At 28.6% G+C, this 26,919-nt stretch overlaps 1 protein-coding gene across 1 annotated transcript in view; it reads left to right on the top strand.

The window, feature by feature from the left end:
* The first annotated feature begins 4,710 nt into the window (after positions 1–4,710).
* Positions 4,711–26,919, top strand: part of LOC129960275 (uncharacterized) — a 44,118-nt gene continuing 21,909 nt past the window's right edge. Inside the window, exon 1 of the mRNA XM_056073574.1 lies at positions 4,711–4,907. Within this exon, the coding sequence (XP_055929549.1) occupies positions 4,850–4,907 (58 nt within the window). The 5' untranslated portion in view covers positions 4,711–4,849. The remainder of the gene's footprint in view (positions 4,908–26,919) is intronic.

The raw sequence follows: 26,919 nt of genomic DNA, 5'->3' as shown, positions 1-26,919 counted from the left end.
TTAACCCTATATTGAGCAGATATGCATATTTATACCACATTTTTGCCATTTTTTAGTTACTCCGAATCATTTAAAGATCAGGAAACAAAATTGCGTTTTAATTTTGTTATTCAGTTAAAGATTTTAATGGAACTGAAATGGAATGGTTAAATTTTAGATAAAACGGTAAAAAAATTTTTATCTCATTAATTCAACTAAAAATTTCAGTTAAATTTCCTTATTTTTACTCTTTTAACACATTTTATGTCAATTTAAATAATTTTGACTGAAAAATGAAACATCCTAAAATGTAAAATTAAACCTGCATTTTAAAAGTGTAAATGATTTCGTTATCATTTATTGTTGCACAAATCCATTTTGACTCGAAAACTCAAGAATTAACTATCAAGGAAATACGTTTCCCACTTAGCGTAAATTAAAAAATTAATGTTATTAATTAAATAAAAATGAAAAATAATTTAAAGTGAATTAAAACAATTAATAAATATATCATTTTATTAATTAAAAATAACAAAATACATATTTCTTAAATAAATTTTTAAAAGCAATCGATATTTGCGAATTCGCACAATAAATGAAACATTGCGTTAAATAGACTTTTCGCAACTGATCAACCGGAAAAAATATCAATCATAAATCATGCGGGATTTGCATTTGTTAAAATCCGCTGCATTAATCAGTCAGTAAGTCTTAAATAAGATTCTGGTTGCTTGCGACATTAGTAGTTTTTTTTTTTTACCTAGATTCTGGAATTAAAAAAACTTGATTCTTCTTTATTGGCTTTTGAATTCAGAAAATATAAATAGTTCATATTTATCTGAAATCTTACTCATTTTAAACGCCAGTTGATTCAGTGTTATCTTAAGATTAAAGAAAAAAATCTTTATTTTTTTAATGACAGATAAGTGTAAATTTAATAGTAGTGCTTAAGGATTTTTATCTGAATATCAAATAAAACTTTTAAATAATTTTTAAATAAGCAAAAATAAAGATCCATCTCCCAACAAATAAAAGATTACAACACATTATATGATTTAGTTTGTAAAACTGATTCTATTGGTATTACTAAATCATTTTTTTGGAAAGGCAGATATTTTATATTCTGATTACAGCAAACAGCAAGTGTTTGAAAATAAATTCATCAATGCAGTAAGAGTTTATTACATACAGTTTTAGAAAAAAAATTATATTATTTAAAAAAAATTTTAAAAATTCCATTACGATTATTTTTTTTGCTTATTTTGTTCTGAGAATTATATCCATAGGTGAATTATTAGCTTTGAAACTGGGTAATAAAATCAGCGTTTTCTTTTTCGCTTTCAGTATGTCATATGCAAAATATTTCCAATAATCTTTTCAATGATTGAATAACTACATTTGAATGGGTTTTTTTTTTCATTTCATAAATCAGTCAAAGTTAGCCTTTCTTCTAGAGGAAAAAGAAAACAGTGTATAAATTTAATAAAAAACTGTTTTTAAAAACACACTTTTTTTAATGTACTAAGGCATGGAATTTATTTTAATTATTTTTTAGTTTTTAATTTATAATCCATTATCATTTAACTTTATGAAATCTTAAATCAATTTATTTCATTAATTCACTACCAAATAGGGTCATTAGAAGAAATTAAAATTTAATTAAATAAATCTTGTAATTCTTAATTATTTAAAATTGGTAAAATAATATATTGTCATCGGGAATACATAAATGCACAAAATTTCAAAAATCATAATAAATACTCTCTTTTCTAATAAGAAAATCAGTGCAAAATTGATTACAAATTTCCATCTTTACAGGCATGAAGTAGGTTAAGCAAATGTGCATAGTAAAAACAAGAACACTATTTTATTTTATATTTCCAAGATCATTTTTTCATGTTACTTTATTTATTGAATCAATCAGTTTTTGAAACAAAACAAAGAACTGTTACTTTCATGATATCATATTTTGTAACAAAAAGCTTTTATAGTACCCGGCTGAGGCAATGAACCCTTTTAATTTTCAATTTCACCCAATTGTTTAACACTAAACATATATATATGCATCCATTAAAGGTCATTTAAATGCATCGGAGTGTAAAGACTTAAAGCAAACATTTTTTTAAAAATATTCATTAGCATTTAATATATTATCTAAAGTAATTATTTCATTATTATTCAAACCAGAAAGGATTATAACTGAAATAAAATTCTGCATGTCGTTTTTAGAAAATTAATAAAAATTGTGCTGTTTTTTTTATTTATTTTCTTTATCGGAACATCTGTTATCCGATATGACAAATTAGATTGGGTCGCCCTGATTTCTTTTCAAATAATCACATTTTGGATAAAATAATCATTTTTACCATTGTCCATCGAATTGAATATTAAAAGAGGAAAACATTCAGAATGGTCAAAAACCTTGGAAACCGAATGGGATTCGATGTTTTTTTATTTGACATTCAATTTTGAAGCAACACTTTGGGTAATTGGGAACGGACAGAAAAAATACATAGCCTAACACTCCACTCTCCTATCATCTATTCCACGTCACCATTGAATTAGAATTTATTTAAAAGCAACTAATAAGAAAACAAATGTTTATTAAAATAAAGAGACCAAACATTAAAACGCAAGAATTATAATCGCTTATTTTGTTTCAAAAGTTAAACAAGCTTAAAATATCTCAACTTAATTTCATCTCAGCTAAGATTAAATGAAATAATTTGAAAGCCTCACCAGGAAAAAAATACTTCTGTTCGATGAATTGCTGATAAGTGGCCTTCTAGGTTGAGCATAGTTTGAAGAATATAAATCGATGGAAGAAAGTTATGGGTTTTATCTTCTGGTTCTATTCAAAAACTGGTAGACAAATCGGAAGTTTAGCAATGCTTTTTCGCTACGGCCGGATTGGATGATGGAGACTTTTCTGGTTTTCTCACAAATGAGACACAGATATGGACCAATTTCTTCTGAAAAGACTCCAGGAGGGTCATTTACTTCCATGGAGTTAATTCAGATTTGACATCCAATGAAATCTAAGCATTCCAATACATTTTAACTAGCAAAAGATGCTAAATTTCCTCATTATCACGAGTTCTTCTCATTATCACAGGAACTTTGTTAAAGATGCTAAACTAAGTAGAATTAGAACTGTAACACGGAATCAAATGTATTTTTCTACTCTATTGCCTAAGTTATTACAAAAGACGTATCTTAATCTTTTACCTATAATTTTCCGGTGAACGTCATTAAAGTACTACGCATAAATACCACTCATTTTATAGCCAAAATTTGTGTTTATTTGCAAGCGTAGCATTAAAAATACTCTGAATTTTTAGAGAAAAATATTGGGAAGAAAACAGCTTACGACTGAAAAATTAATCTACGAATTGCGCTTAAGAATGATATTATTCACAGATATATCAATTTACCTTCATTTCACAATAGCGACATGAGTCCGGAGATTCTACCAAGCCTATGTAGATCAAAGATTATATTATACAATCAAATGATATTTCTTAATATTAAAGGAACGAAACAAGAAAGAATCATATCTTCTTGGAACAGACTTGCATATGAGGCACTTACTATGTTAAGCTCCTAAATACCCAGGACCTACTAATCGAACGTGTGGTATGCAACCTAGTTTCGTCTGGTTTGTTCGAAATTAATATCATCCAGAGCAATGCATTTGAAGTAAGGTATTAAAATCCTTATTAAATATCGTCGGAAGGAAAGCAGCATATTAAAACCTGAATGGCTGTGTTTTATTTTGAACTAAACCCAACCTCATCTACAAGAAAAATGAACAGTTTAATTCCCTCAAAAATGGAGTTTTTGAATTTTATAAATGTTCCTTTTTCTCCGAAACTTTTCGAGATTATAAGATATATCAGTGAATTTGATTAAATAATCAAATTATGTCAACTATAGTATTAATTAACTGATTATACAATAAAAATATCAAACTCTGAGGATTTACATATACTTTTACAAACATGAAGGCAGAAACTGTGTTATTTTAACAGAGCTGTTTCAGATCTTCATTCTACCTTTTTGTCATATAATTAGACAGAATACATAAAACAGTTTTTATAATGAGTTCATAGAGAATTTGCTGACCTTTTAATTCAGCCATCAGTGTCCACAAAATACTCGAGATGTTTGTGGATTCCACTTAATTTTTTTATCGATATTAGTTTAATTTGTTTTATCAGCATTTTCCTTGGAAGTAAAACGAGGGCCAAATTGGAACATACCTCGTAATTTTAGCTATTGGTGAAATTGCAGAATCGACATCTGAGAAAGCGCTCCCTTTTCCAAACACCGTTGAACACTTATATTGGGCTCACATACATGATATTCTAGGGAGGATTGGTTTTTGAGCCTGGATACATCCGTTACCACAACCGAGATCTTACTACGAAAACATCGCGGATTTACTAATTTTTTAATCCAATTATTATGACTATACTTAATTTCAACTTATTAGTTTAACATTTAATAATTTAAAACATGTATAATACCAGTTAAATCGCTAAATTAAGAATAAATATCTGTTTAATAAATTGACTTTCCAAAATCCGGATTTACCGAAAATAGAAACCCATTTTTACAAATGTCAAATCCCGGTTTCAATTAGATACTGGCGACATAGAGAGATAGAAGGAGAAAGTTTGGCGCTTTTATTTGCGCGCCATTCACCTAGTGATCTAATACTTGTTAGACAACTACTTTCTCTGAACTTTCTTATACTTTCAGATGCGTCTGTTGAAGCAGGTCACGGTATTATGTTATTGTTCTGAGTGAAATCCACGTGCGAGTTTGATTAATTTTATCGCTTTTGGATTAAATCATAGATCAAGCGATGTACAGCCATTTATTTTTAATATTCCTCGCCGGACTACTTAGTCTGACAGAGTCAAGTAAGTTTGAATATGAATTAATTTATATTTTTTAAATTTATATTTTTAAAATAAATTTTATTCGTTTATATTTTTTAGACTTTTTTTAATACTTACTGATTTTTTGCGGCATTTTCTGAGAAACGATAACACATCATAAAAATATTCTGCATTAAAAAAAAATTCGCTAATAGTTGCTTCTTTATTCTGTTTTATTTATTTATGGTAAAATTTTTATTTAAACTAATTTAATGTTGCATATTTTATAAATATTATGAAAAACTAAATAAATGCACAGATGAGTATTTTTTTGTAACGTCTCTATTCAAAACGAATATTTAATTATCAATAATATTCTGATGTACGGAAGCCCATTGTAATAGTAAATTGGAATTATATCTATTGATATTTTGTCAAGCATAATATCCGAATCTGAGAGTTTATTCGTCACAGCCACTATTATCTAGAGTAGACAATTCCCTTCCAAACCATTTCATCCCTTTTAAAATGCTAAGTATATGTAGATGTTAAGTATTACTTAAGCATTAGCATTACCATAGATACTTATCATAAAGATGCTGTACATACTGGAGTATGTAAGATACTTACTTATCTCCCGTAAGTGAAGTATTATTTAGTACTGTACTTATCGACGCTAAGTACATTATCTTAATGCTAAGTATCTATTTACAACATACCTAGAATAACATACCAAATAAAAAATACTGAAAAACATACCGATTCTGGTAAGGATTTATGGGGATGTATAAAGAAAAAGGTTAATGAGCGTTGATGAATTACTTTTATTTGCTATTACTTTTAAAAATTTTGAAAACCAAAAAATGTATAAGCACGTATTTGCTAAATTTATTGGCTCACAAAACATTGGAGTTGGTATATACTGAAATCGACAAAACTGAATACATGGTTGAAACTTTTTTCTTGAAACTCACTTTTCCTTATTATAGTGAAAGTTTAATATAATAAACAAGAGGTAAATAAGTCAATTTTGCATTTGACGGAGTCGCAGAAACCATGGAAATACCTCTGCTAAAACATTAGAGTGCACTGCTAAATTTATATTCTTATTAATTTAAGACAATGAAACTTGTCAATTTTGTTTTTGAGCAGAAGGATTTTCAAATTTATTCTGTGAAGGAATGTAAATATTCAAAGGGGCTCAAATAGGCTCAAGGCTTACAAATAGGCTCAAGTTTTATAACTTGGAAGTTGTGATAATTTTCATTCTGCCCTGCTTCCATTTAATAAATTCAATAAAGTCAAAAGAAAGATTTACAAATGTGTTTTAAAACATAAAAAATACTTTAAATATAAAACAATGCAAACTATTTGCTTGCTGATGTAAATGAAAAAATAGAATATCATTGCAATACTGAAAACTCAAGTGAAATTCAAATTTAAATCGAAGGAAATCTTTAAATATTCATATCATTGGTAGTGTGTGTTTGATTATAGATGTTTATCAGAACGAGAAATTGAATACATTCATCATATACTTTCTGAAAAGACAGGCTAAACTAATTTAATCTTACTCCAGAATTTTCGACTTGATATGCATTCTCTATTAAATATTAGCTACTGAGAAACTAGACTGGAGTGAAGCAACACATCTACAGATTCTAAACCAAACAATAACGATAAGTTGAATACAAGTAGATCGTTGGTCTGTCATATTTAAAGCAACTATTTCTGTTAAGAAATATTCCATTTCTATGTATTTCTATTGTTTTTTTCATTCATTTAAATATTTATGATTTGATCAACAAAGGCTTTCTCGGACTGAAAAGTCCATGAATTAAAAGTTCAGCTACACTCATAGGGAAGATTCCTTCAATAATTACAGTATTGTAAATTTTGTTTCGCTTTCTTTTGCTTTCTGGAACAAGAATTTTTTCTTCGTCCATAAACCGCAGATCCACTAATAAATGGGTTAAAAAATGGAATGTAGTCGAAACCACGATAATAATGAAAGGTTGCATCACAATTTTTCGTCTGTAGTTAATACCTTTCTGCCAAATGCGAGAGCAATTGAGATTTTAAAAGTTCACGAGAACGTTTTGGGTAATGCGCATATGCGTTTCTATTCAGATCTTTATCATCATTAAAGTACTTTACACAGGGACTTCGTTTTCAAAATTTGCTTTTTAATAAACCAGAGACTTTCCATAAATTTTTTATAATGTATTCAATCAACTATTTAGAGCCAATTAATCTCTCTGTATTGCGGAAGTAATTCCTTGAATAAAACATATCTATTTCTGATTGCCAAAAATAAAGACTGCCGAGCTTTTCTGACATCGTTAGTTAACCACAAGCATGTAAATGGTGTAAAATATATATCATTGTCCAAACGACGTGTTTGCAATCAGTCAGATCCTAATCAACACACATTACGAGATCCTTTTTTTAATAAACTGATAAATTTTGTGTCGCATCTTTATCTTAATCAAATGTTGATTCATTTTGTGCAAATTTTTTGTTTAAATAATTTTATAAAAATATATTTTTTATTTATTCATTTACCATGACTTATGAATCCTATAAAGTTATGTTTGTACACAATTATATTTAAGAAATGTTTGGTATTTACGACTATTGTAGTAACTAGGTAAATGCATTGAAACATAAAACAATCTGTTCGTTTATATACGACAGTGTTAATACAATTATAATATTCTATATTCATACAACTTGTATTTTTTTATAAATTTATCTGTAACCGAGCAAATGTTTCACAAATCCATCTATATACCAACTTCCTAAGCAGCTGTATAATCTGTCTAATGGAAATCAGCCAATGCTTGTAATGCAAAAGAAATTTTTTGTCTGCTTTAGTTCACATTCAGCAGTTTTTTAATACGATAGCATAAAGCTCGAGGTTTCTAATAGCAAACATTAGATTTACAATTGAAGTGATTTAAAATTGCTTTGTTGCAAATTCTTTTTAGGCATTAAAAATGCTTGCCAAAAACTAATTTAATTCTTAATTAAAAATGTTTATTTTTAGATGCGGTGAGATAGTGACAAATTAATGTCGTTGAAAATATTTTTAAAAATTTAAAACGTTTAAACTGCTATGTTATTTTATAAGCATACGCAACTTCTCTTAAATGATTAAACTGTAACTTTTTTTCACAACAGTGCATAATTCGAAATTTAACGACTCTTAGAAAATGTTCATTCACTTTGATTTCGAAAAAATTGATATAATTATCTTGAATTGTCAAGTTTGTTGATGCGTTTGAAACCTCTCGGTCGTATTTGGAAAATGTTCAGCGATTACATAAATATTATTAAGCAGCATAATAATTAATTTTAACATTCATTTCATTAAAAATGTCGTTTTGGTTTGACTTTTATAATCTTTCACTATGCTTTTTTATGAGATTTATCATTAATCAGAATAGAATTTACAATATAAATACTTAATATCCTTAGTCTCCTAATTTTAAAGGTAGGGTTTAAATACTTTTCTCCTGAGTATATCTCACTAGGAGAGATGTTTAGTTAATGATACCAGTTATTCTAATCGAATATTCATTCCCGGAAAGGATAGAAGTATTGTAAAATTGGAAAGGAAGAAATATCAGCCAGATTGTAAGAAACAATCTGGCTGACGTCTTTATTGTAACGTTTTACAGGAAAGAATAGCTAATTATATCCAAAAGTATTCATACTTATTTTAACTTTATTTACTATACAAATATCTATTAAATATAATCGATAATATACAGAAAAGGTGAAGGATCACCAGAAAATAAAAAAATTAAATTCTGACATCTCTAGTAGCTCTGTTTCTTCTATTAGTCTACCTTGTAGTACTTGATTTTTCTTAGCTGTCTCCTACCGTGCTGCTTCAAAAAAAGTGATTATAAACATAAAACTTTAGAAGATGTGTTATCTACCTCCATTATTACCTATATATATTTTTAAATTGTGATCAGTTACATTTCTAAATTCAATTTTCCTCAGTAAGTTTTTAAATTATATAGTTTCATTGGTGCCTTATTCATAAATGTTTAATCTGAATAAATGCATTTTGTGGAATTGCGGTAACGGAACAATCGGAAAAAAACGCTGTTTTTTGGTTCAAGAAAATAAAATGAGTACTGATAAATAATAATTTTTTTTTGTTTAAAAATTTGTTTTTCACAATCAGATTTTCTTTGTTTAGAGATTTTATTATTTTTAGCTCAGTAACCTTGAATTTTTAGCTGAAAAAATTTTATTGATACTTCGAGTTCTTAACAAATAAAAATACTAAGTGATTTCTCATGATAATATATGAAAACTCAGACAAATTCTGTAAATTCCTTTTCCTATCAAATTAAGTTTCCCCTCTAAAGCAGATTTATTTCACAGTTAGAGCGTTGGCTGCCGCTAACGCCATTTGATTGCGCCCTATCCACACCTATGTAATTAGATGAATATCTATTGTAGGTAATAGAGAAGGATCATCTAATTAGACAGAAAGTCGTTAGCATGATCCATGACTGAAAATGTATGAAGAGTGATCGGGTTTCCGATTTATATTTGCAAAAAGCTGATGAATAATCCTTCTCGTTTATTTATGAAACTTTCATATTTTATTCAAGTTTTAAAAATATATTTATTCTTAAGTCGGTTAAAACTCGTATTTATATGAATTTTCAGTCATAAACTGAACCAATTTTATAGATATCTAAATGGACTTTAAAATATGTCATGTGTTATAATAGTTATTGTTGTTGATAAGATTTTACATTTCAGCTTTCTCTTTCAGCTAGGAATAAAAAGGGCTAAAATTTAGAATCGCTCACTCGAAGTTCTCTTTAATTCGAATTCTTAATAATTATTTCTGCTTTAAAGAATCTCTGCTTTATTTTTAAAATTCCTTTTTATAAAAAAATAAATGAAGTTATTATACTTTTTATTGGAGCAAAATAACCGACGAATCAAATGTTATGCAAATTGCAATTATATCTGAACTTTCCTATTTAAATATATATGAATAAGATATTTGGAGGGTAATATGATTATTTCTTTTAAAATCACCCCTCGGGAGTTTGAGCGTTTTTTTTTTTTTTTTTTTTTTTTTAATTTTCTGAAAAAGGGTTCTTCTATTTGGAAAACACTTTCAAGTGTTTTGATCATGCAAATGTTTGATAAATATCTTGCAATGTTTTTGATATTTTTTGGATTCTTTTTTTACATTCGAATTCTTTCAAATAGAAATGAGTTCTTTTTTAAAATAAGGCTTTTTTGAGGTGAGATAAGATTCAGTAGAAATTGATTTATTGAGAAAAATTGGGACAATGCCGAATTATCTTCACTGGCTATATTATTTTTAATAATAATAAAATTTTAATTTTGAAAAAGAAATAATTTTTTAACAAAAACTTATAGACTACGCGTTTTTTATTTTGAAATATTAATACAACCATTTCAATTTTAGTTTGGAATATAAATTGTCATATTATTTTCAGGTACATTACAAAAAAAGTGATTAATGTAGCGTTACTTTTTTTAATATGCGCTTCTTTCAAATTTAATGCTCTATTATTTCGAATGCAATGTATTATTTTCCTTGTATAATGAAATGCTTTCAAAGGAGAGGACATTTGATTGACAAACGGTTGAAATTTTCTTTGTTTTTCGAATAAGGAAGTGAATATCGTTCATTGAAGAACTTATTTCCGAATCGATAAATTATTTGCACCACTGAATTTATGCAATCAAAATATTTATTATTCATCAATTGAAAAAAATGGTACATAATTTGGCAGAAATTGGGGCATTGATAACGAAAACGGGTCTCTTCATTCCTTCTGTTACATTGTGGAAGCATATGAACAGAAAAAAACCAATTTTTGATAAAGTACTAACAATAAGTCTATAGGCTTCTTATACGCACGGAATGGATTTCATGGATGGAATTCAAAGTCATTCAAATTTTGTCAAAGAGAATTTTGCTTGTCTGGATTTTAAACAAACCTTCTGATATCTTTTTTTCTTTTGAAGAGTGTAAGGCTTTTAAAATCAGTCACATTTCATAGTATTTCTGAAATGAAATAGTATTGATGCATTTTAAAAGGCCTTTTCTCTCATTCAACCTTTGCAAACAAAATGTGAAAGGATGATCTTGCAGTCAAGTTTTATATGTAAATATAAGGCAGAAGAAAAAAATCTATATATCTAAAAAAATATATGAAATTTTCATCCTTTTCATGAATGCATTTTTATGTGTATGAGAAATTTTAAAAAATTCAAGCTAAAAACTGAATACAACATTGATATTAATCGGCATGAAATTATTAATAGATAAAGAAAACTGAAAATTTTGAAACTAATTAATCTATTTTCGGAAAGTTAAATTTTATTGTTGATTTATAGTTTAAATCTAAACATGGATTTTTCAGATTTGAATTTTAATTATTTTCAATGGATTAAAATCTTATTCGGTTTCCTATAAAAGTTTTATTTTAAAAGTATATCTTGTGAAATTTTACATTTATTTGCTTTTGTACTACTCCAAAAATTACTTTTAAAAGATAATAGTATGATATAACTCATTGACTAACAACTTCTCAATGAATTGTTCAAAAGTATTACAAAATAAATCTCTTGTAAAAGGTATCTTTATCTCTGCTTTGTTGTGAATGTAAATTTCATAGTAAATGAAAATCTGGAGGCACAATTTTTATTAAAATAAAGCATATTTATTTAACAAAATATATATTTTACTTGTTCTTTCACTTTAATAATAAATTCAATAACAACCGAGCCTGTCGATTTAAAAGTTTCTTTTATAAATGTACATTTTCCCTAATTCAGAAATAATGTGCATCAAATGAAAAAAAATTGATTCTGTGAAAAACAATAAAATTCCTCAAAGTTAGTTTGTTGATATTTTTCATTTTACAGTTGCACTTGAGCTAAGAAAAATACTTTTTACTTCAAAAGGCACCAAGAAGATTACAGTATTTGCAAAAGTGTCTGAATTTGTTTAGTGGTATAAATTTGACCTTGCTCTCTTTTCGTCTCGCCTACTATTGCAGCAAATGCCGGTTTTTGCAAAAGGCTGAACACCTCGAATCTGTAACTCGAACAGAAAAAAAAAATTACAAAAGGACTCGAGTTTTATGAACTTCTAGTTCCTGAATTTCCTGATCTCGAACAAAAGGTTGTCAAGAGATCACATTCCAAATGCTGACATTGGAGCGAAACGGCCAACACCCTAATTGAAAACAACCGTTCTCAACGAGACAGACGAGATGGAGAAAAAAAACTTCTTTGGTATCTTGACTTCCTGCTTTCTTTCGAATCTCGCATTTAGAAAAAAAAATTCAGTGAAGTTGCTTAAACCTTAACGATCGATAACAAACTTCAGTCTGTTTACATGAAAAGTTATTAATTTGAAGGCACAAAAAGGGTGAAATGTTTAAAAGGCAATGATTGACCTTGATAATCCTTTAATCGTCTATGAAAATGATTATCCTCTTCCGCCGCCCTTCTCCTTTCCAAAACTGTCTGCAGCAATATGTTCTAGCAAATGGAGGCATTTATGGAAAACAAAGCTGTTCCTGATTGACAAGTATTACTGACTATCCTTTAATAAAAGTCTTTAACAAGGCAAGTCCTTTAATAAGGTATCCCCAACTGCAATATCAAAATCTATTGCCTGATATGAAAATATATATATTTTTTTAAAGTTAGATATTTAATAAGAAGAAATTCTATTTTAAACATTTAGAAAGTAAAAAATATATTATGAATTATATATAACAATATTCATGATCATATCAATCCAATTACTTTTACTATAGATAATTGCCACACTTTTAAACCTTATTTTGTAGATTTTTCTTATGCTTGAAAGGGTGTTATATAAATAGAACTGAATATTAAATCTCATTAATAATAATTTAAATTTATCATGGTATTTTGATGCAGAAATGGAAGTAGGGTAAATAGCGTACACAAGAACGCTTGATTAGATGATAATAAAAAATATAATAGAATATTCACCTATTTGTCTAAACCTACCACATTTCAAAATAAATCTTTAGAGATAGATATTTTCACAGGTTTTTCATCTTTTTTATTCTGTTTTTGACGTGATTTAATTTCTAAGAAGGGTAACAAATTGTGAGACAATCTCGTATAATCTTTTCATGGGACCCAGAGAAAGGTTAAAGGGACATGATGTCAAAAAGAACCTACTATGAGCATTTTAATATTTGATCGACTGAAACATTGAAGTCACAGTTTTTGGCATATTCTTTTAATTTGTAGATTTTTTTAGAATTATATTAATAAGTTTGGCAAAGGCAAACATAGAAAAACAAAACACTACCAAGTTCTGGATAACGGTATGTGCTCAAAAAAAAAAAAAAAATAGCTACAATACAAGCTAGTCTCATTTTTCAATGAACTAGATTGGGAGTATTGAAATAAGCGTACTGAAACTTTGAAAAGTTAGTTTTTAAAGGCAAAAGAAAATCCAATGGAACTTTCCTTAAAAAAATAGGCTGGGAAATGAATTAAGTTTTATTTTGGAATGTTGTTGCCACATTTTAGTTATGACCTTAGTTAAAAATATGAAATCAAATCCCAGTAACTGATGGTGCAGTTTCAAATAAAGTATTATTTTAGCAAATCAATTTTTTTTTAAAATGTAGCGCTATTAAATGAATGTTTTACATAAGCTTCATGGCGTCAATTTTTAATAAAATTTTAAAAAATGGCATTACAATCTTTGCATGCTCTTACATTTAGCTATAAAAGATTAAAATTTGATGAAAAAATATATTATAAAAAATTAATATTTATTGATTTGAGATCTAATTTAGAATAAAAAATCAAAATAAATAATAAATCTTTCAACTAATTCTAGCTGTTGTGCCATGGAGATCTGCTTTATATAAATTATTAATAATAATCTGACAAATATCTAATTTGCAGTTAAATGGGTCAGGTTTGCTAAAATAAATAGAAAAGTTTCAAAAACTTAATTCAAAACTGAAGAATAATATGTGAAACATAAATTTTAGTAATGTATCTATGGTTGAAGAGGTTAAAAATAAACCCGATATTCTAGATTTAAAGTAATAATTTATTTATGTTAATATACTTTAAACGTATTTCTTCTCAGTCAACAAAAAATAGGAATTTAAAAAAACCCAAAAGAACAGGATCAAAAATAAGTAGAGATATAAATGATATTTGTGAACAAAGAAAAATCTCGAAAGGAAAGATTTAAATTCAAAATCAATCGATACCTTTAATGCCACAAATAAGACGATTTCAATAGAGCTATGAATAGTAACTTCAATTGAAATAGATAAGTTTTTTTTAGTTTTGAGAGAAAAGAAGGCAGAAAACGGTGATATTAACTGATCTGTAAAACAACTTTCATTGTTCATTGCTCATATGGGTCAAGCCGATAAATGGAATTTTATTGTGTTATTTTTGAAAGTGAGTAACAGAAAATCCGAAACTGGTTTGTCAATTGCAGTTATAACGGTGATTTAAAATCTTTCCTCTTCCGAAATTTTTTTTTCTTGTTCGCAACAAAATTAATGTCATAACGAAGAAGAGTGATGTGGTTGGCTGAATTTAATCACCGGTGAGCAGCTGGTTTTCATAAAAGAAATTTAAATGTGATGTAAATAGCTGCTGTGGTTGACAAAATAATAAAATGTTAAACTGAAGTATCTGCGGATCATAATAAATGCATTCAACTTTCAAACTGCTGTTTTTGTCTTATTGGATAAATAATTGCATCTAAAAGATTAATTAACATGTCATATTAAATACAGTTGAAAATTTTCTAGGTTATAGAACACAATTCAATTTATAAAGAAATCCCTTTATGAATTATCGCAATGAATGTATCATAAAGAAATAAGGTTTCTTAAGGGTTTTAAAGACGCAGGTCATTAGTTATAATGAAAAATGCTACTGTTTCAGAAGATATGCCGAAATTTTAAAAAAAGATACTTTTAAAATGGAGCATAGCATTCTTTCATCTCCGAATCTGAGTTGAAATAAATTCATTTCTCTGTTATGAATCAAAAGATTTTTTGTTTCTTTTTATAAAATTTGTTTGAAATCATCAATTAAATAGTTCTCACTATTTTTTAAAAAATTTCTTCCCAAAAGGCTTGCATGAAGATTAACTGTTTACTCATTATTTAACACATATTTCACATTTTATTTCTTTTTACGAATTTTATTCTGTTTTGCTGTTTCATGCTGAAATTCATTCGCTGCCCTACATTTAAAAAAATTTGAAATATGCGGAGAAATGCAACAATGTTTTATGTTAAATAATTTTGTGTATTTAACTGTTGTGTTTTTAAATTGACTTCTTTCACTATCGCTTTACTTAATTTTTGTTTTATTATTAGAAAACTCTCGATTTTTTTTTAAAGAATAAGATAAAAATATTCAAAATTCTAGCTTATTTTATCTTAATATCTGCATAATATCTATGTTAATCAAGAATTTTTTTTTCAAAATTTCCAAGATTGTCTATTATGTATTAAAATATAAGAATTTCTTTCTTGGAGAGATTCACTCTGGTTTTAGGGATCTTGTAGACATTTGTGATACAATTGTTGGAGAAAAAAAAGTGATCAAAAGATATCTTCAAAATATGCTGCATTTTCCACACCTTTAAGGCCAAATTTACAAAACTACTAAATTTTTCTATAAACACTTTGTCCTGGAGGCCATTTTCGCGATGACGAACCAGCAACTCGAGACGTTTTGTAGCGCTTTGAATTTCTTACCTCTAACTTAAAATGATTACACACACAATTTAGCATATGAAAATTTTATATTCGCACACTTTATTAATCTTTAAACTTATATGGGATATTTCAAATGTATGCCGAGTTTTTTTAAAAAAGAAACAATATTTATCGCCGCGCATCGAATTTCCGCTCCAAACAAAGTGGTGAGCGAGAGTCACCTCTCGAGTTGCAGCATTAAATTACGTGGCGAGTGAGAGTCACCTTTCGAAGGCAAAGGGTTAATACTACATTTGATATTCATATTTTGTGTGTTTCTAGTTTCTTACAGGTTTTATTGAGATTTATTCATTTAAATGGACAAAAACAATAACATTTTATTAGTCCATGTCAAAATAATTTACAGGCGAAATGAGATAAAGCGACAAAAACTAATACTGGAGCGTCAAAATATTACGAAATTATTTTCCTTTAGTAAGGTTTCCTGATTAAAGCAATATCTGCAGTTTTATAGAACGGTTTTCTTTACATCGGTTTTAACTGAATAGTTTTACCCAATACATACAACTCCATGAAAAATTATGAGTGTTGAATGATTTTGCATTGTTTCCGAGGAAGTGCCTTGAAAAACGATGGATAGAAAAAGTTATGTTAAATAACTAATGATGAAATACTAGCTTTGTCTCTATTCTTGCGTTACTTGTTATAAAGCTTAGTTTCAATTTCAGCTGTCGAGGAAGTACAGCATCATTTAAACATTTGCATAAGCGATCAATAATTCAGACATAAAACTCAACGAAAATTTATGGGCAATTGTTAATGAAAGACTAAAGAAAATGAGCATTAGCCACAGCATTTCGACTTATTGAAATTTTGCAACATCATTTTGAATTGTATAGGATGTGTATCAGATATGTCTCAATATCTCGAGGCAATGAAGTATGTAAAATATTTTTTTAAATTTTTATCAACAAATGAAGAAGCGCTTGATAGATAATCTCGAATTCTAATTTAGAGTTAATTTATATAAAAGAATCTTAAGCAGAAAGTAATATTTTATGTAGTTTTCTAGATGGTAAAAAATTCAGAATTAATGAAAATGGAGCTACTTATTTAAGAATTTCCTGCTAATGTGAATGGATTATGTTTAACTCAAATATAATTGTTGGTTGCAATTTTTTAGAAAAATAAAGATTCAGAAATGTCATCAATTAGTATGGGAGTTCTCTCTTTCGGTCAATATTAACTAAATAATCTGAGAAGCATTGAAAAATGATCTTTTTAATCAAATCTTAGTACAATGTGTAACGCATACACATTTTTAATAAATGTGTATGCGTTAATAAATTTCTAAACGTCCTACAAAGCCATAGCTATCATCAGTGTGCCCTCAAGTGAGAAGAAGAAAAATGTATCAATTTTTGTAATATCGAAAAATATCTAAGCATGCAACTATTGCACTTCAAAGATTTATATTTACTGTCATGAATAAGGATATGATGGTGAATAATAATGAGTGGAGCATAAAATAATATGCGATAATGTAAAATAAAAAATACATGCTTATTTTGTACTTTGTGCAGCCATAATCTAAATTTAATTTTTTTTATATGCCATTGAAAAAAAAATTAATTTTTCGGAACAATTAAAAATTTATGTTGATATTTAGGACATAGTATTGTTCGCTATAGTACAGAGTGGATTGTGTAGCACGAAAATTACACTAAATGCTCTAAATTCATTTCGCTGGTTTGGCAGATATGAAGTGGTGCATACCTTAAAGCATAGATTTAGTGATCTGATGAAATGCTTCCACCACATAATTGTGTCTAAGGAAAGGAATGAAGCGATATAATTAAGGGGTAAAAAACAATGAACATTTGACTTTGTCTTGTACAGTGTGGGGTTATAGGATCCCTAAATATTGTTTCAAAGTCTTTACAATATGGAACCGTAGATCTATTATCATATAAAATACTGGATAATACCTCTCTCGAAATGGCCGAATTGCGAAGAAAATATTTACTTATAATATCTGTCTCCTCAGAGATCTCAGCCTTGGGAAATACTTGAAAAGTTTTGCCGATTTAGAGTTAGAAAAGTTGTTTGCCTTATAAAACATCAGTTTCGTTGCAGTAATTTTTGCAGAGATTTTTAGGAATGTATCAACTTTATGATTTGCCACAATAAAGAGCTTGTAGAAGAAAAGACCAACTTCAACAAGATGTATAACAAAAATGAATTAAATATTTCATTGATGTGTTTCAAAGAGTAATTTCGTTAACTACGGAACACATATCGAGCTATTGGAAATGTTCTTAGCTCAAATCAGAGTCGTCCGCATGCAATAATACGAGCAGAAGATCCTAGTTCGTCCATAACAGACCGCCAAAACCGATCTGCAAAAGTTGTCTTTTCTGGACTGTTGGAGGAGACGTACCCAAGAAAACTGCTTGAAATAGCCTCCATCGATATTATTTAAATACAGGAAAATCCTTTTGTCATAAGATATCGTAAAGCGAGGAGAAACTGAGAAGATGAAGACTACAGTAGCACAGAGTGATGCCAAATTCCCATTACAAACGAGTTAAGATTCTGTTAGAGGCAGTTAATTACTGGTATTTTCATATGGACAACCCGTGTTATGAGAAATAATCCCGATTTCGTACATAAAAAAATCATAAAATTGAGGCTTGGATAGATAGTTTGGAGAGGAATAACAACGAGTAGATCGACGGATTACTTTATCTATAATGGCAATTTGATGACTAGAAGGTCAAAGGACGAGATTCTTGAACTTTTTATTTCACTGTGTACTAGAGGACAGGGTAAAACCAACGATTTATTAAATGGATGACAACATTAAAAACCATAGAGCGACTACGACGTTTAATCAGCTTGAATTGCATACTTAGATTCCCGAGCTTTAGTCAGCTTGAAGAGCATACTTAGGATTCCCGAGAAAGACCAAGCTCTCTGCTCGCCCACGGTCATCTCTGATCATTCTAGTTCTAGAGACTAGAAAGAATGCTTCCTTATTAATTGGACTACTTTCAATACTCAATCAGGCCTGATATTCGGGCCTGATTGAGGGACAGTTTAAAATGCAAATTTTGGAACTTCTACAATTTTTTTAAAAAAATGCTTCAGCCTCTCACCTCCTAAACTGAAAGGAATTAATCTTTAATCTAAATTTTCTAGGGTCGTTTATCGGCAGAAATACATATGAATATAATTTCTAATTTCCGCCTAAAAGAATGATTGGAACCTGTGCATATCTTGAAAAAAAATAATCCTTAATTTTTATAGGAGTCCTGAATGATTATTTGAAATAACACACATCTCTGATGTATTTGCTCAATACAGCGAACTTAAAAACTTGGTGGAATTATTATCAATTTTTAAGAAGTTAAATGGAAAAATTCCGTCGGTAGTTTCAAATAAAAAAATATATAAATTGTTAAAATATTTCCTTTTTATCGTTAAAGTAATTTTCTGTCTCGTAAACAATTTCTGGCATTTCCATTATTGTATGCTGTTTACTTGCATACTGTCACACTTTTGCTTTAATATAAAGTGAAATTTTTGAGAATAAAGTACCGACAAATATAGTTTTCATAATTTTAAAAGCTCTTTAGAATTGAATGAACAATTTTAATAAGACAAAACAGTCTTTATTAAAATTATTTTCTTCAGGTTTTAAATAGAATCTCAATATTTGACGAATTTTTAATGAACAAATAGGAGTAAATTGATCATGCTTTTTTTGGAGGGGGGGGGGGTAAAATGTATTCCAAATTTTATGAAAGGCAAACGCCTCATTTTCAATTTTATATTAACTTTTAAAAAGGTTATTTTGCCTTTCTAGACTATTTCAAATGGTAAGAAAGCTTGTTTACACCAGCTTCTGGAACTCGCTGATTTATCATAATTCATTACTTTCTTACTTTCCTTACATTTATTACTTGCTTACTTCAAACTTCATTTCGTTAATATAATGCTAAACTTTATGTTAGACTTATCATTGCCTTTTTGCGCAGGGGTAAATTTCTATTAGTCATACAAATAATTTTTTCGGACTATATTCAGCTGTATCTTTGCTCGCGTGACGTAGAAGTTTAAAGAGAAGGAGAGTGGAAGGTATTAAACGAGGTATCGACCTCTTCATCTAACCACAGCTTAAAATTATGAGGTTTGCTCCAAACTAGTTTTTGTGCTGTTTCAAAATTAGATTAATCAAACTAAGCAAAAATTCCACGTAAATGCTTGAAGAAGATATAACATTCACTTCATAGAACTGATACAACCAGCCACACAATCATCTAAACATTTATAAAGTATTTATTTGCTTCTATACCGGAATTCCGGAAGAAATTATCAAAAACGGAAATTAGTAAGAAACGGAAGTATGCTCAAAGTTTAATCTTCCCCTTGACCTAAGCAAAAACTTTCAGACTTTGATATCATTCTTTCTCCAAATCGAATTAAAAAACATAATTACATTGCCTAAATCCAATCTTGGAATAGGAATTTATACGAAACAAATTTTTGGTAGCTCCTCCTATTTATTAATAATTTCAATAAATTCTAATAAATCTTCTCTTTTATCGAAGTGTTGAATCCATTTCGAATGCATATTGGATATTTAAATTACAAGGTATATGATTTTGTACTATTTGGTGAAATTGTATTTAAAATAGCGAATTCAGGAATCACAAATAAAATTTTACAATTTTTGAGATGGCCAAACCAATTCTTGCATATAATTTCTTGGAAGAAATGTTTAGTTTTGATTTATATAGTTTCAGTTATTGTAAGTTATTTATAAAATTTTCTACCTCTGATACTTTATTAAAGTAGTTAAAAGTTCAAAATTAAAAGATGCTGAAATTAAAATTTTAGAAATACGAAAAGAGACTAACAAAATAATGAAAGGTTGCTCCAATTCAAAATAATTAAAACCTTTTTTCACAGCAAAGAAAATATCTAAAACTTAAAACAGCAGAAACATGAAATCGAGACTATATTATATTGAAAATCCACTCTGTGTTTAGGCGTAGCGTAGGTTTAATCTGTCGTTAAGCGTTAATTATCAGACTGATGTGATGTGGAAATTTAGAGACTATGTAACGAAGTTTTATTAAATTTTCGTCCCATTTAAAATCAATTAAAGAGTTATTTTAGGAAGGATCTCATAATATTGTAATATGGTCAGAAGACGAGGATGATATCTGGGCATGCGCTTTCTCACCAAATTTCCACATCACAAAAGCGAGAAAATCTCACTAAAACTGATTTAATATGCATCAGGCCCTCTTACATAGTGGTTCTTGGGTGGAATCCGATTTCATACCTGGAATTTTTCTACCCCGAATAAGAGACCTTACTACAAGGCCCCTGCGGCCTGTCTAGAAATTGAGATGCCATCTTGGAAATAACCTTCATTGTTTAGCCAAGGATCGAATTTAAAATGCCTTCTATCTTAGTATAGCTTTCAAACTGTACATCAATCTAATTAATAGAATTCAACTTAAAAATGACGTTCAAATGACTGTCAGTGTTATTGCTACTTGTAGATTAAGTTATCATGGTAACATGTACAAACAAAATGTCTAATTGATATTGATAAGTTGTGTAAAATAAATAGCCTATATATTTTAATTCAATGCGCAAGTTAGAGAACTGTTTAATCGGGAATACCTCTTGAATTACCAAGTTGCCAATTAGTTACTTATTGATATATTTCTACATCCACAGGAAATTATGGTAATTTTCGAGGTTTTGTATTTACTAAAATATCTATGGATGATGATTTTTTTTTCACGCATCACCTGTGGATGATGACTTTAGTCATAAAACAAATATTATTTCGAATTTTTTTCTTCATTCATTGATTCAATTTTTTTTTCGAAATTAAAAATGATCTTGAATTTGAATTAACTGTGTTTCTTTTTAGTCATTAAAAATGGTTATCGAAGGGTTATCTAAAAGAATATATTAATCAAATTAAAAACTAATGTAAATTCCATGATATCCTTGATTACATGTGGTTTGACATGTTTATGCATTTTCTTTTCCCTACTTAGAACTTGAGAACAGAATTTCCGAATTATTTCTAAATCTGTGAATTGACAGGATTTTGACTGCTGATGAACAGGTTCTATTAAACTGTCCTAGTTTTAGAACAAGTAATTTTTTTCTATTCTATTTTTCCATGTTTACCTTGGACGTCTAATATCCCCTTTCTATTGAACTTGTTTTCGAAGTTTTAAAGATGTACCAGATTTTGACATTCTGCATTATTGATTTAAAGAAGTTCAGAAATTATTGATGTTCTTTTGAATCATTTCAGAGAACACACGTTATATTTTAACCTTTAAGAAGATGTCTTTTATTGATAATGTTATTTTAAATAACTTTTTATTTAATTGAATTTACAGTTGTTGTTTTTACACGCTCTTTGAAATGGACAAACAAAATTCAGTTTTGCGTAATTGAGATGATTATTACCTTTTTCTTTTAGTTATTTTGATACTTTATTTGAAACGCGACATTTCTAGTTTTTAATGAACATTTCTTTTTGTAGAAGTATAAAGACTATAACTGAATGATAATTTAGTATTTTCTATATTTTTGACATTTTTACTTATTTCTTTGTAAAAATCCAGTGTTTTTAAGCATTTAAAGTTCTGATAAGTGTTAATAAAAGTTGCTACAATGTATGTAATGAAACATGGTATTAATCCTTGCATTGTCTGTCTCTGAATGGAGAAGCGTAATTGTTTGTTAGAAACATTTCTGATTGTTTTCTTAGAGAGTGCACACGCTTCCAGTAAATTCCATAAAGCCATTCTCCCTCCATTTTTCGTTTAACTTTTCTGTCAATGTAATTATTCATTTACTCTGATTTCTCATATTCTAACATAAGTAATCGCATATTGTTTTTATTGATTTATAGAGTTTTAAGAACAATTTCATTTTCTGATTTCTGTATTTCTTAGAGCTTTGCCTTAAATCCAGGATTGTAGGTTTGATCTTTAATCTAATTAAAACAAATATTATGCAATGTAAATTTACCTATTTTTAATAAAAACTTTATTTTTGAATTTAAAAACGTCTTCCAGGTTAGGTTTTTTGTCTATTTAATGATATTTACTTTTATTTATTTAAAAATGTTAGAACAAATATTTTTACTTTAAATCTCAACATTAGATGGAATTTAAATAAATTGTTTGGCGATTAAACAAGAGTTGTATCACGTGACCAATTATATTCGTCTCATAAATTTATGAATTATATGATTAGATTTTTTTCCATTTTTGTAAATTTTTTTTAATGCACTCAGAAATAAATATTCAAAATTGTTTCATGAACATACATCTGAACATGAATCTGCTGTCTTGAAACGAAAAATTACTGCAGACAGTGCAAGTGTAAAAAGAATTTTCTTGAGTGGAATAATAATTGACATATATTTAAATAAACACTTGCGTAACATAATTAATCTAAAATTAGCAAACATTTTCAATATAAATTTGCTCTAAAAAAAGTGTTTCGCCATATTTAAACGGAGAGTACTTATTCCGTTGACAAATATTTAAGAGACGTATTTTGGGAACTGGCCAATTATTTCTGTGTTTCAGCTGTCAGAAATGACACCTCAACCGCTTTTTTCCTCGTAAACATATTCATCAAGCACAGCTACTGTATAATGGTACGAAACCTGACCAAAATATGACAGCATTTTCGAACTGACAAACTTGGTTTACTTTTGTTTGGGCGACCGCTTTAACTAATCTGTCAGAATTTTTTTTTTAAATAAAAGAGAAATCATAATTATTTTCGCGATTTTCCCTTCGATTGTTTATCGGTTTCAGAATCATCTGAAAATTATGAGTATTCGAATATATGGAAATAATAAGAATTTATTTTTTCTTCTGTTCAGCCAAATAATAATTGAAAAACACACAATAGTTAAGATATTCTTTCCTGTCTCTGTTTAGAGAACCCATTGTAAATATCTAATTGTATTAACAACGAAATGATTTCCATTATTCGTTTTAGGTATCTTAGCATCCAATGCAAAATACCTTCCGAAGTTATTTTAAATTATCTAAGATAATTTTTTTATTATTTTAAGCGATCCATCCAGCTACTATCAAAGATACGTTAATAGGGGTCTGGACAGTATTAAATTTGACGTCGAAGATCAAAGATTTGTTAGCTGGTATGGCTGAAAAGATGGAAAAGGGAAGTACAGACTCAGGTGTCTTCTATGTCATTTAAACACTGTTCAAAATTACGAAACCTGTCTCAAAATATCATTCATGTTGCTTAAAAACAGGGCTAAAATATAACTAAATTGAATCATCCAACTGCCGAATCTCGGTTTCAATCTGTTTCATAGATCCTGGTTTCTTATGCCTTTTCATAGTTAGTTGTCATTGGGGAGTAGGATTAAATGCAAGTAAAATCTGATTGAAAGTCAAACGTCTTTATCTTGGTGTAGTATGGAGGGTACGATGCTACCTAGAATATCATCCTGCTCATTTGATTACAATTCAAACGTCTTTATCTTGGTATGGTATGGTATGGAGGTACGATGCTACCTCGAATATCATCTTGGTCATTTGATTACAATTCAAAATTACGAAGTCAGTTTCTAATGGCTCTTGGGTATTTTAAAAATGGGACGTTAGTCTAATAAATCGATCGGAAGAATGTGAAGTGCGATATTAAGTAATATATAATCATTTCTTCATTTTAAAGCTCCAGATAAAATTTTAAAATATAACCACAGTGATTTCTTAAGTTTTGATTCATAAGATATGTGAAATTAAATTACTAATTCTGTGTGTCAAAATTTATGTTCAGTTCTGATTTGGAAATTCTTATGTCGATTTATCATTTAATTTGAAAATTAGGAATAAAGAATCCGTCAACGACTGGTTACAAAAAAATATCTAAAAATGGATATGCAGGTATACTGATCTTATAATTAAATAATTCATTCTGCATAAGAGGATTTCAGCAAAACAAAGATTGAAAAGTTTACAAGTAGACAAATTTGAAAAGCTTCCGTTTTTAAAATGGTTGATATTTTTGAAATTAGAAGAAAAAAAAATCAATATCCAATCTTGAAACCAAAGATGAATTTAAAAAACACCTCGACTGATTTTGAAACGAATTAGGGTAAAATATGATTTCTTGGTATAAATTTTAAGTCTCAGCATAACTCCTTGCAAATGTAATCTTTGTGAGATAAGATGTGAATCTAAGAAATTTTCTGTGAAAATCTAAGCTAACTCTAAATATCTTTTATGTCTGAACGAAAAATGTAGCTATTTTTTTTCTGTAAACGCGAACAATTCACTCAGACAAGTGCAATGAATATTCCTGGCGCCCATAGTGAAGGACAATTTTTCTTTTTTTGTCTGGTCTCTAGCGCGGTAGTGTCATTCATGGACACGCGCCGACAGAAGTGCAAAAGATGATGGAGTGAGATTTATGGAATAATCATTTGCATTTACTTGTGTACACCAATTGACTGTCTTTCCGAACTAAAACGTAATAAGTCTGAATCTTTTTATTTTGAATTTATTATGCTACTCAAACCAACGATACATTTGAAGACTTACGCACCATTTGTCTGTTGTATTGATACATCCATTTGTCATGTTTTTAGAACTGGAAAAATAATTAGTTATTTTAAAATAATTTAGTTCAAATTTTGTGTTCTATAATACTTGTTCTTCTATCATATTTTAGGGGTTGAAAAATGATTCATAGTCAAATAAATAGATTGTCAGCTTTTTGGTACAATAAATAATGGAAAATTGCTTATTGAGATATTATGAATATTTTTAGATGTTTTTTGGTATTTTTACACAAAAATTTGTTGCAAAGGTGACGAATAGAAGGCCGAGAAAATAGGAGCAAATCAGGATAATAATAAAAGAGTGAAAAAAGAAAAAATCGTTCGAAAAATAAGCATCATAAAATTCACGATTTAGGGTTGCTTTAAAATTCATCAATACAGTATATAAGCGGCGTGTGGTACAAAAAGAGTGTTCAGCAAGCGGTTTATTAGTAGTCAATCAGCATGGTAAATATCTACATCCCCAGAATATCATATTCGATAACTGAATAAAGCTCTGCTTAGAAATATTAAGTACACGACTGATTTACCAAACCCGCGTTGTTTGATTTACTTTGTCTGAAAAAGCTTTATTGATCTGTCCTTTTTGGTTCTAATTGAGCGTTTTCTCTCAGCCCAGATATTGATTTTTACTCCTTTTTGTGGAAGTTAAAACGAACTGTTGATTCGAAGGTGATTAATTATACATGTACTTCTAGTTAATATAAGTATTTCTTGTAGCCATTTTCGTTTTAGAATCTTTACTCTTATGGGCCATATATTTAAAGTATAGAACCACTATAGCAATAATTATCAGTTCTAATCTGTTACAATCTTGAAAAACAACAGAATGTTTATGTTAACAGGGTGAACTGGTAAACATGACACATATTATAGAGAAAAATAGCACCCCTCTCATAGTGCTACTTTTCTCTATAATAAATAAGATATTTAAAACAGTATTTTCTTTTTAGTACTTTCATTGTTTTACTTTCTCGTATACGAAGTATAGAGGAAACATTGTAATCATAAAATAATTCGAACTCGAGATTTTGACGAATCTCCATGTTTCGGACCTCCTTGAGTCTTAAAATACTCATTTTTAGAATTTTGTCTATCTACCATTGAACACGATAACTCAAAAATACTTTGAGCTAGACGGATGAAATTTGTTACATGGTCTCTACTCCAAATGTGAAGATTCTGAACGAAATCCATTCATAGAAAGTTCATTTGTCGATTGTCCGAATATAAGTTAACATAACTGCAAAACAAAGACAATTAGACGGTTGAAATTTGGTTTACAGATTTACCAACTAAAATGTAGATGTGCTTCAAATTTGGAACTAAATCCATCAAGTGGTTGACCGTTTGTCGATCTGTACTTCAATAGCATATAAACGCAATAGCTCAAAATGTAATGACTTAAACATATGAAACTTGACATTAGATTATGATTACAATTGCAGTTTTGTATCAAATTTTGGCAGTAATGGGTCGAAAGAAAATCATCTAAAATGCACAATCAATTTGCTGTCAGGTATATTAATCATATCCCAGTGATAATCCCTCTCCTTCCCCCCCCCCCCAAAAAAAAAACGCCAACGCTCACACTCTAATAGGCTTTTTCGAAACTATT

This window comes from Argiope bruennichi, chromosome X2, assembly GCF_947563725.1.
Source record: "Argiope bruennichi chromosome X2, qqArgBrue1.1, whole genome shotgun sequence".
NCBI lineage: Eukaryota > Metazoa > Arthropoda > Arachnida > Araneae > Araneidae > Argiope > Argiope bruennichi.
This window is presented reverse-complemented; position numbering and strand designations above follow the sequence as displayed.